This window comes from Lipophrys pholis (assembly GCF_963383615.2).
Source record: "Lipophrys pholis genome assembly, contig: SCAFFOLD_25, whole genome shotgun sequence".
Lineage (NCBI taxonomy): Eukaryota > Metazoa > Chordata > Actinopteri > Blenniiformes > Blenniidae > Lipophrys > Lipophrys pholis.
Genome location: NW_028292149.1, coordinates 2744930 through 2756918, shown reverse-complemented (window position 1 = coordinate 2756918; position 11989 = coordinate 2744930). Strand labels below are relative to the sequence as shown.

The following is an 11989-nucleotide window of genomic DNA, read 5'->3' as shown; positions in this document are numbered from 1 at the left end:
ACATTCTAGTCTGATCGACCCACGCTGCCGACTGTCGACATTTGTTGTGTTTTTAAGATGTTTTTTCTCTCTTATCTGTTTTCATCTGTTTTTACTGTGAAGCACTTTGTGACTCCGTGTCTGTGAAAAGCCCTATAGAAATAAAATTTACTTACTTACGTACTTACTTATTTACATACTCTCAGGTGTGCAGCTCAGCTCCAGTGCAGGTCTTGTTGACTCCGCCCAGCACACAGACACACGAGGAAGAAGAAGAAACCCAGAATATAAAGCAACAGAGCGACACTTTGTTCAGTCACAGCTGCTGAAAACTGATAGGAGCCAAACCAGCCTTTAGTCACTGTCGGTGTTCCCAAGAGCTCCGGAGGTTACAGAGACAATGGTGAGTCCAGTATATTTTAAAGGTTATTTTTAGATTAATATTAATTATTTTATGACACTTTTCCTAATGTTCCATGTCAGATGTGGCATGTACATGAATAATGTGATCAGGAATTAAGCTTTAAAATGAAAGAATACTTTATTTTTGCATCTTTTCAAAGGTTTACCTCATGGAGAGGGGACTGGTGCTTTTTGTTCTCACAGGTTGGTGCAATTTTAAAAAGGCAATTACATCTGTAGCTCATGTTTCTAAAGTGCTGCTGCACCTTGTTAGGATGACAAGGCCCCTGCGGAGGATGGGTGTGTTTCAGGAGAAAACAGGAAGCAAAGGGGATGGAAAGAAAAACATCCAAACAGGAAAATAGTGACAGATGAAGAGCAAATCAAACGGAGCATACTTTTGATTAATACATTGTATATTCTGGTTTGCTTTAGGAGTGATCACCAATGTAGGTTCTGGCCAAACTCACTACAACTTTGTAAATACTCCTCTGACCTGGACAAACGCTCAGCGTGTGTGCAGGGATGACTTCACTGATCTGGCCACTATTCAAAGTGCAGCTGACGTTGATGCAGTTGGAAACACAGCTTCGAGCGATACTGGTGAGTCCTGAATACTTGCACCGTATTTGACACACACTGTTGTGGCGTCTTTCGTCCCAAAAATCTAAATTTAGAGTTGCACATTGAGGAGATTTTCGACTCGCAGAAAGTAAAAAACACTTGCAGAGATTTTCCAGGTTTCACAATAAAGATGCACTATTTATTTAAACAAACAAAAAATATTCTCTGTGGTTTACTTTCTTAAATAATACAAATACTTAACATAAATTCTAGTTTGTACAGGCTTGTGTGCCTGCGGTAGACAAACGGTCACTCCCTCCTCCTTCCACACTCACAGCTTCACCTCCTCCTGATTCTAAGGAGGAAGGCCTGACGAGGAGGAGGAGGAGAGATCCACACATTTCTAATGATCAAAATAACTAAAAAAACACAAAAATAGGAAAACTTTAAATAGTATTTCTTATCATCACTTCAGTTTGCACCAATTTGACAAAGAACATTGATAGTCTCAAATGGCTCCAACACACACAGAATAATCCACAATGGAAAGTTTCAATTCTCTTGTTTTTGACCGAATCAACATCTTTTATTTGAGCAGGAAAAGCCTGGATTGGTCTTCATGATGACTTGCAAAACAGCTGGATGTGGTCCTTAAATGACAGCAGCTTCTATGGCGAGGGAGAGGCCACGTATAGAAATTGGAACAGTGGTGAGCCGAACAATGTGGATGGAAGAGAATACTGTGGAGTACTTTGGAGTTTATACAATGGCAAATGGGCTGACTGGTATTGCAGTTACGAACGTCAGTCTGTGTGCTTCAGTGGTGAGTTTTTTTGAAGAGTAACATTTTAAAAGCATTACTTTTCAACAAGAGCTTCCAGAAATGTCAATACTTCAGGCTGTGTGTAAATGTGTTGAATAAGTCACTGCCTTAGAAACTACTGTCAAATATTCAGCTTTTTCTTTTATTTTGATTCACAGCAAATAGTAGAAGAACTCATTCTTTGTTTCTTAAAGAAAAAAAGTGTCTATATTTCCAGGTACATGGAATGGAAAAGCAACCTTTGTTAAGACTGAAACATTAAGCACTTGGACAGAAGCTCAGAGGTTCTGCAGAGAGAACTATGTCGATCTGGCCAGGTACCGTATGAACTCACTAATTTGTTCATTCCATCCATGAATCTGTGAATTTGTTTTCCATACAGTACGATGCAGATCTGCTACTCTTCCCTCCACAGCATACGAAACGAGGCTGAAAATGAAATGGTCAAGAGAGTTGCAGGTGACAACAGTGTGTGGATTGGTCTGTATCGGCAAAAAGTTTGGTCTGATGGGAGTGACTCTCTATATGGAAACTGGGAGAACAACCAGCCCAACACTACAGGCGAGACGTGCGTCGCTACATCATTGGAGTCAGGACTGTGGTCAGATGAACGCTGCTCCACCCAACGGCCTTTTGTCTGTTACACAGCAAGTAATATATATGTTATTTTTACTACTAAATACTGCATGCTTGTGGCGTTGGTATCCCACAATAAGACTTATTCCATCCTTGCAAGTTCTTATGGCAAAAACAGTGTTTTCATAAACTCCATTTACAAATATTTGAAAGAATCAGTGACTCTTCTCTCGGCACGTCACTGGATTACAATGCAAATGTTTGAACGATTTACATCAACCTGCTATGCAACAATAGTTTATATGTATGTTGTATTAAATTGGTGCTTCTATAAACACGAGATCCAAACATGTTTGGTCATTCTGTTTCACTTCTGCCACTGATAGTAAGTAAGTTGTTCTGTGGTTCTCAGCTCCAGCTCATGTAGAAGACTTCAGGTCAACAGGACACAGTGAGACCAGTGTCACTCTGCAGTGGAACAAAGTGAACAACATCAGCTTCATCCTCCAGTTTAATGGTACCGAGACAAACATCAGAGCACCAGATGGAGACGGACCAGTAACTCACACAGTCTCATCTCTCTCTGCTGCAACTGAGTACACATTCACTGTCTTCTCTGTGTTTGGGAGCGTCAGAAGCAGCGGAGTCAGCATTAATGCAGTCACTGGTAAGATGCTGTTTTCAGGAAGCTGTTCTAAGTATGAGAAGACAAAAGTAAAATGCAGCAAGAATGATTTAAAACCTTTAACTCAGAGGTTATATTTCTTGTAATCTCTTGTGCAATGTGACATAGAAGGATGACTGGACTCCCTGAAATTGCCCTTCAATGTAAATCTATGATTTTCATGTCCGTCTTGTGTGTTTGCACATCTTCACGGTGACGAAAGTTAGAAAAGTTTGAACAGGAGGAAATGCAAGATTAGAAACTGTAGCTTATGGTAACCCTGTAAACTACTGCTAATAAATAAGAGAATATCAGTTTTTCAGGTGATCTGTTTTGGAAAATACTTTTCTTATTTAGTCGAACCGTATCAAAGTAGAAAAATCATCTCAATTATGTTCTCCAAACCTCAGATTTCCTTCATATCAGACACAACAGTTATTATTGAACTGATAAGAAATTAGATATTTATTTTATGGCATTGTTGTTTGTCTCAGCTCCTCCAAGAATAATCAGTCTTGAAATATCAAGAAAAAATCAGACCAGTGTCACTCTGCAGTGGAACAAAGTGAACAACAACATCAGCTTCATCCTCCAGTTTAATGGTACCGAGACAAACATCAGAGCACCAGATGGAGACGGACCAGTAACTCACACAGCCTCATCTCTCTCTGCTGCAACTGAGTACACATTCACTGTCTTCTCTGTGTTTGGGAGCGTCAGAAGCGGCGGAGTCAGCATTAATGCAGTCACTGGTAAGACGTCTTGACTCGTGTCATCAAACAGATGAACGATAGAAAAACAAAATACTTTAGTGGAAAAACTGTTTTTTTGTTGTTTTTCTTCCCTCATCCCTGAGTTAGATATATTAAGTATAATGAATGCCGTCTTTCCGTTGACTTCATTCCATGTAAACCTGACTGCTTGACACTTCTTACAACAGAGGGACCCTGTAAGTATGCTCTTTTTTCTTTGTAATTGAGATTTTTCTTTTCCAGAATCTTTTCATCAGCTCCTGATAACAGGAATACCTCAAACCATACACCTACAGAGTGCAACCTGATGTGTTTTATCTAGGCACAATGTGAACACATTGGGTTTTGTTTTGTGAGCTTCTCTGTTTTTCTCTCAACAGATTATGTCTATAGGTTCAAAGTCAGATACAGTTCAAGTGGTGAACTATCACAAGATGAAAAGGAGGCTCTTTTGGACCAGGTGGGACTAATATCAGTTAACATTTTAGTATTAACTATCATTTATCTTTCATTATTCTTTTGAAAAAAAAACAAAATTTAATTCCTAATATGGACATATTTTCTGCGTGTGTGTTGTTGTTCAGCTCATCGAGAAGTACGGCCTGCCACCCCAGTCTGTGAGGAATAAGTCTATTACTTGAAACTACTGGATCCAACTGGAGACGCACATGGAAGGATTTCAACCTTTTACATTCAGATTCGCTTTCCAGCGGAATTATATGATATATAATAAATGCATTGCATCACTTTGTGTAATTAATGTAACTGCAACAGTGGCAGGGATGAGTTTTGATGAAGCTATTTCCACTTTTCTGTCATCGTTAAATCATTTCCATATTATTGCTCAGGGCTGTCCTCTCGTCCTGACTATATTGTTCACACAAGTTAAAAAAGGCGACATTATGCAGGGATGTTGTCTGTTTGTCTCGTGGATTCTTGGATTTGTGATTTAACTTTGCCATTTTGATTTTGTTCTGTGGATTGTTGCACCTTTGCTCGGTGGTGGTGAAATTTGAGAAAGCTTCCTTGAAAGCGATTGACAAGCGCTTGAGCGTGATTATAGTGACATCTGCTGGGGTTTTGTATGTACTGCACGTGAGGGGAAGAGTTGACCAGGGATCATAATTTCATGACTGTGACTGGTCTCATCCTTTCATCTTTCATTTCAGTTCTTGATTCAAAATAAATAAATAGTTGTTTTCCAACCAAACTTGTGTCACTGTAGTAAATCACATTGAAGATCTTTATTTTCTAAAGAATAACTTGGACAGTCTTTCACTCTGGCCGACACCTTTTCTCACTATACTGCTCTGGCTATGTGAGAAAACCCACACATACACAGGGATAACTTGCAAACGGTGCACAGAGTCAGTGTGGAGGAATACTGCCAATGCTAATCCCCCAAAACAAACTTTTTTGTAGGTATTCTTTTTTTCTTTTTAGCTTTTTATCTGTCAGTCATTCATTTGTTTTCCACCATCGAAGAAATGCAGCGTTCCATCATTGCATGCCAAGGCCTGATTGCTTCATCAATAAAGAAATGACAGTATTTTCAACAGAAGTTACCAGTTTTGGGTGCATTCAATTCGCACCACAAGTCCTTTTGTTGCCAGTCTAACTAAAGAAAGACACATGAGTCAGGTTTCTTAAAAATTGATTATCAAACTATATTGAAGTGCGGTAAGCAAGCAATATTCTCAATTTACAGAATTCTGGGTCCTGGTTCCTACTCTAAACCGAGCGACGTGAACTGCTCGCAGTTCACCGGAAGAAAGACGTGTCTGCCTATGCAAAATGTGTATTTATGCATTCTTCTGCCCACAGGGGCAGGACGGTCCAGATGGTGAGTCACGGGGTCACCGCAGGGTTAGCTGAGGTTTGCAGGATGTCACAAAGCCAGGCTGGGGTCAAGGGGTACTTGAGGGAGGTCATCAAAAGGGACCAGTTGTGACGGGTTTCCTCCGATTGTAGTCTAGGTTTCGATCCCCCGACTCAAGTTCCTGTTTCACAGGCTTTGTCTCCTACAAACACTGAGATAAGCACATTTTACAGGCAGCATCCTGCAACCATAAACTAAAGTTGTTTATCATTAGAGCTGACCTCAGCAGATTGTTAGTCATGCGCTTAGCAAATTTCCTCAGAGCAAGTTAGTATCTTTCACACAGTTTTTAAGCAGAGCAGTTATTTTAAGAATAGAATCTCTTAACACCAGGTAAAGTCACTTTAGGAATGCTGTAGAATGAAAGAGCTTGCAAACTTTGTTCTTCAATTACAGTATTGATCATTTATACCCATATACAACCATATAAGTCAAAAGCAAGGGAGGACAGAAAAAGAAAAAAAGATGAAGCTATACAGCAATGAACAACTCCCCTCTTCTAGATCCTTATTCAGAGTTTAAATTAAATTCCAGTTTATTGTCATATGCAAATCACCAAACCTGTTTCCCCTGTACGAGGAAATTCTTCTTCTGCTGTTCACAGAGAATGCCAGCAGCAAAATAGCATGTAAAAGAAAACGGTGCAAAATAAGTCAATGACTGTCTACAATACATAAATAGAAAGTGGTGCAAGAATAGGTGAAGAAATGTTTATGTACAAATAGAAAAACTAGAGTCAAAAGATGCAGCATGAAGCATGTACAAGCAGTCTTGTGCCAAACGTGTTGTATGAGGCAGAAGGAAGAAGGATCTTCTCATTTTCACCGCTCAGAAAAATAAAGGGAAGACTAAAATAACACATCCGACGGATGTTCTCCTGAGGGATGTTCTCCTGAGGGATGTTCTCCTGAGGGTTGTCCTCCTGAGGGACGTTCTCCTGAGGGACGTTCTCCTGGGGGATGTTCTCCTGAGGGACGTTCTCCTGAGGGACGTTCTCCTGAGGGACGTTCTCCTGAGGGATGTCCTCCTGAGGGACGTTCTCCTGAGGGACGTTCTCCTGAGGGATGTTCTCCTGAGGGATGTTCTCCTGAGGGATGTTCTCCTGGGGGATGTTCTCCTGAGGGATGTTCTCCTGAGGGATGTTCTCCTGGGGGATGTTCTCCTGAGGGACGTTCTCCTGAGGGATGTTCTCCTCAGGGACATTCTCCTGAGGGATGTTCTCCTGAGGGATCCCCTCCCAGACTTGGATCAAAGCATCAGTGCATTCCTTTTTGTTTGTTGTTTGTTTTCAGTTTTGTCATGACCATGTGTTAAATTAGGCTATTTTCATTTATTTTTATTTGTGCATGAGGGTGAATCTTCACTCTTTCACTTTAATAAAGTTGCCGGCCTGCATGCAGTTCCTGTCATCACCATTGAAGTGTGGGGGCGCTAGTCTTAAACGTCATTAAATCATACATTCGCTCAATTTGAAACAGGGAAACCTGGTAAATGTCGGCTTTCGTAAAATAAAATAAGCTGGGGGACTCTGAGGAGCAGCAACAGAAGCTGATCCAGGTCTGTGTTGCTTCTGTCTGAAGGTAATATCGATTAACTGTAGTTGTCAAGAACGTCTATATTTTTGCAGATTGTCCCCACTTGATAGGACATCCCCCCAACTGAACCACCGGACTCCACTCTTTGCGTATTGGCTGCTTTTATTTTCTTTTGCAGTAATTTGCAGCAGGTGGAAAAACCTCAAAGGAACAAAGGGAATGCAGGATCAGCACATGTACACATGGTTTGTTTTCAGATTCACAGAGTATTCACACCTTTCTTAACAACAAGCACATTTTCCATTCTGTGTTTTTCTTTAAGAATTTAAATTGTATTTTAACTAAGTGTACATTTTTTAGCAGTCTTATGGTGTTACCATCACAAAATAAGAAACTGAAATCACAAAATAATAATTTCCACATGCCTACTAAGTATTCATACTTTTCCCCTTAATTCTTAACACTTTTTATTCTAGTAAGTTTTAGCAAATCAAACATTTACTTTCAGTAAATCAAATAATCAATCCACGATTCAATCCACGATTCAAAATACAAATAAACAGTTCAGAAACTCTAATTTCAGAATTATAGCAATATTTTCTTCACTGTTTTCTCACAATCAACGATCGATCGTTGTAAATCAAAAGAGTTCCGTTCACATGTTCGTGCCTTCTGATTCCCAGCGCGCATGAACGCACCACAGAGTCACCTACTCTCGCAATGTAAACAGTCATGGCGGCGCTCACCGGCTCTTCTTCTGACGTCTTTTGACGTGCCTTTGGGGAGATCGCCTGCACGATGGATTTACCACGCTCGAGATCCTTTTGGCCGTTTTGTCTCGCGCTGCCCGCGTTGATTGAGCCACCTGTGTCACTCTCTGCTTCCGATCACTCGTGTGCTTTGTTTTCTCCTCCTCCGGAGTGCGCGCACTGGAGGGATAAAGGTTCCGCCCTCTGACGTGACAACTCCGTCAAGGATGAGGGGATGAGAGGGCAAGGCAGCTCGACTACAACCAAATAACCATCCACAACTTTAGTCAGTGAAAACACATGGAAACCCGTACTGTATCATAACGTACCGGCACATACTGAGTGGAAGAAAGGATGTATTTCAAACAGGATAAGTATGAAAGAGTTGGTGACAGGGTGAAGCTCCCAGGGAGCTCATGGGGTTAAAGATCATGCTCTAGATCAGGGGTCTCAAACTCAGTTCCTGGAGGGCCTCAGCCCTGCATGTTTTCCACGTCTCCCTGCTTCAACATGGCTGATTGCAATGAGTGGCTCCTTATGGAGCTTTGTGCTGAATGTGGTGATGAACCATTCAGGAGTGTTAAAGAAGGGAGACATAGAAAACATGCAGGGCAGGGCTGAGGCCCTCCAGGATCTGAGTTTGGACTCCCCTGATCTAAGAGTAAGTCTCCAATGTACCAGGAGCAGAACTGATGACACACTCTCATTACCTGGTGATTTGAGGAAGTAAATCCTCCCAAAGCTTTGAAAGTGGCAGTGTTGGGATTTGAACCCACACCTCTTGAGAGACTGGGGTCTTAATCCAGCACCTTGGACCGCTCAGCCACACGACCTGCACACACCTGGTCAGATAAAGGTCGCGGCTAACGGTTATTCATTAATACTGTGATGTCTGATTTCTTTCAGATCAGAATCAAACGTGTATTTTTATTTTTTTTTTTATGTTTTCATCAGACTGCTATCAAATGTAAATATTTTCCTGCAGTACACCTGACACCAGGTAATGCAGAACTAAAAATGCACCAAAGGAGGCGCTGTGGCTTAGATGGTCAAAGTGCCTGTCTAGTGAACATGAGTTTCTGGGTTCAAATCCCAGCAGTGCCTCATGACATCAATTCAATTCATCTTTATTTATATAGCACCAAATGCAACACAGTCATTTGTAGTTTCTTTTTACTGTGAGAAACCCATTATGTACAATAAAGGTACAAATCCTCCAATAGCAGTTGTACTTTCAGCTTCATTTCTTCAAGGTCGGCCATGACTAATGTTTTCATTTACTTTGGTCAGGATGTGGTCATTCCATGAGCTCTGTCAAGGCTGTCAGGAGTCCTGATCTCCTGCCTTATTGATGACAATCAGTTGCAGTTCAATTCCCAGATGAGCCCTTGGAGTGACCATGTAGTTCCATCATCAGTCCCCAAATAGCAGGTTGAACCCACACCAGAACGCTCCGAGGAATTTATTTCAGATTGTGTCCATGTAATAACAGAGATTAGACATAAAATGTGGTTCTGATAGGTCCAGATCTAATCTCCTACCCCGCTTCGCTCTACTCTACTAAAAACTTCATTTTATCAAGGATTTTAGAAAAACTGTTGCTTCCCAGCTCATTTCTTTGATGGATTGAAATCAAACTTTTGGGACATTTCAGTCTGGTTTCCTGCACATCATAGCTCTGACACTGTGCTGGTTAAGGTCACCAACCATCTACTACTTTCAGCCAATAATGACTTGTACTTCTTTTTAATCCTCCCTTGACCTTCACTAAGTATTTGCTTCAGTCAATCAGAAGATTTTAATTAACCCTCTGAAAAATCATGTTGACATCACTGGTGTTGCTCTTAACTAGTTTTCCTGGTATTTATCAGACAGATCATTTTCTGTTCAGCTTGGAGAGACCTCTTCCTCGTGTGCTGCTCTTTGTTGTGGTGTCCCTCAAGGCTCTGTTTTGGGTGGCCTTAATGTTAACTTTCATTTTTATGAAGACGACACACAACTGAACAGTTGTGAACTGAACTTCACAAATGTTATGAAAATAATTACTAGAGGTTTATATTTCCAGAAGAACATGCAAGTATAAATGCTGAAGATTGAGTAAAGCTGATTTCCTTTGATCTCAGCATCTCCATGGCTCCAGTGCTGATCTCTTATCAGATCAAAGGAGATCAGTGCCTTTGGCCATGGAAATGCTCAGATCAAAGATTTCCTCTGGCTTTGATCTCCATTGATCTCCATCCGGTGCCTCTCCCATCTGCTTTGTAATGAAAGGCTCGTTATTGTTCTTTTTCACAGCCTTGGTGATGACGTCATCATTAGATTCAGGTATGCTGAAGCAGGCAGAGAACTAAAACATGCAGGACACCAGCACCCAGTTTGGACACCCTGATGTAGACCATCAAGAGACAGGTTAGTTTTATCCTACTGAAGATGTGTTGCTACAATAGTCATCCTGCTCAGTTTCAAGTTTCTTCCCACAAACAGCCTTAACAGGGACTTGAACCCTGGACCCCTCAGATGATTAAAAGTCTGACACTCTACCATCTGAGCTACCCAGTCCTGCCAACACAGTGTTGTGTCTCCATATGATTCTCACTTGTGAGTGAGACGAAGCAGACACTGATCCTGACCACCAAGGTGCAGAAGTGGAGACTTTTTTTGAAACTCAACAAATTGTAGTCCATTGTTCCTTCCTGAAGATGCTGAAAAGCTCCGCTCTGGATTTGAAAACAATCAGGAAACATCTGAGCAGACTGCTGGCTGTATTGCATCATATTTTCTCACTGCCTGATTGGCTGCAGGTGAGAAGTTTTACTTCAGGAAAACCAGTTTTCTCTCCATTTGAAGCTGGAATGAAGAACTGCTTGGTTTTACAGCAAACCTGAACATGGATTTTAATGGTGGAAGCTCAGATTAAAGAGCATTTATTGATAACGATTGTTACTTTTTAAAGCTTAGTTTTGCCGTGGTTCTACCAAGTCGTACGTTCCAGAGCGGACCAGGACGGTAAGGTAAAGCAAAGCTCACCCAGACCCAACTGTGTTGTTTGGTCCACCACAGAAAGTCCAGTTAAAATGTAGGCGGGTTGTGAACGACACAGATGCTCCTGGTACAGTATCAGAGTCTGACTGCTTTCAAAAGGTCCAGTGATCATACAAGAGTATCAGTCACTCTCATACTTTCTCATGGTTCTATTGACAATGAGAAGCAACAACACAACATGGATGGATGGATGGATGATGGATGGATGATGGATGGATGATGGATGGATGGAATATACAGACATGACTTATGTTCACTCGGAAAAAAAATCCTTTACTCAGTATTGGTGTGAATCTTGGGAACAACTGATAGAAGAAAGTTTTTCTTTTCAACTTTTTAAAGAATCCATGACTTTTAAGGCTTCTGGGGTCTTTGTAGAACAATGTGAAGGTTCCAACAACAACAAATGAAATGTTGGGTGAAGTTAACTAGAACATTATTAAGCTAGCCAGGAGTTGAACCTGGAACCTTCTGATCCGTAGTCAGACCCGTTCTCCATTGCACCATGAGCTACTTGCTGAGGTTTGATTTAAAATACTGAAGAAGAAACTTTCCATGGATCCATCCATCCTCCAGGTACTCTGGTTTCCTTCCACAGTCCAAAAACAAGCATGTGAGTTTAACTGGTGACAATAAATGTCCTCCAGGTGTAAAGGTGTGTGTGGCTGTTTGTCTCTGTGTGTTTGTCCTGTGATGGACTGGAGACCATCCAGAGTCTTGATCTCCTGCCTTATTTATGACAATGAGTTGATTCCTTTAGCTTCTTGAACATGTCAGCACATTGATCTAGGACAGGGGTGTCCAAGTTGGGTCCTGGACCTCTGGTGTCCCGCAGGGTTCAGCTGTCTCCATGTTGCACCACACCTGATCACAATGAAGGTTCTGGTTCTGGTGCTTTTTCACAACCTTGGTGATGACATCATCAGATGAAGCAGAAGGAGAGAACTAAAACATGCAGGACATCTGGTCCAGGCTGGATTTCCTGTAACTCCCTTTATTCTGGCATCAGTAGGTTCAATGTTCA

At 41.3% G+C, this 11989-nt stretch overlaps 1 protein-coding gene across 2 annotated transcripts; it reads left to right on the top strand.

Annotated features, from left to right (window-relative positions):
- Positions 1 to 233: 233 nt before the first annotated feature.
- On the top strand, positions 234 to 5319 carry LOC308128127 (uncharacterized protein). Of its 2 annotated transcripts, none has more exons than XR_013936539.1 (10): positions 234 to 382; positions 543 to 585; positions 817 to 984; positions 1544 to 1768; positions 1986 to 2085; positions 2184 to 2419; positions 2757 to 3011; positions 3503 to 3957; positions 4141 to 4220; positions 4345 to 4968. XR_013936539.1 is itself a non-coding variant. In XM_080493773.1 (10 exons), exons 1-10 carry the CDS (start codon positions 380 to 382, stop codon positions 4399 to 4401), a joined length of 1425 nt encoding a protein of 474 aa, XP_080349899.1. In that variant the 5' UTR covers positions 234 to 379; the 3' UTR covers positions 4402 to 5319. The 2 variants fall into 2 exon arrangements, 1 of the variants encoding a protein (XP_080349899.1); XM_080493773.1 differs by having other exon boundaries at positions 3503 to 3760; positions 4345 to 5319.
- The last annotated feature ends 6670 nt before the right edge of the window (positions 5320 to 11989 follow it).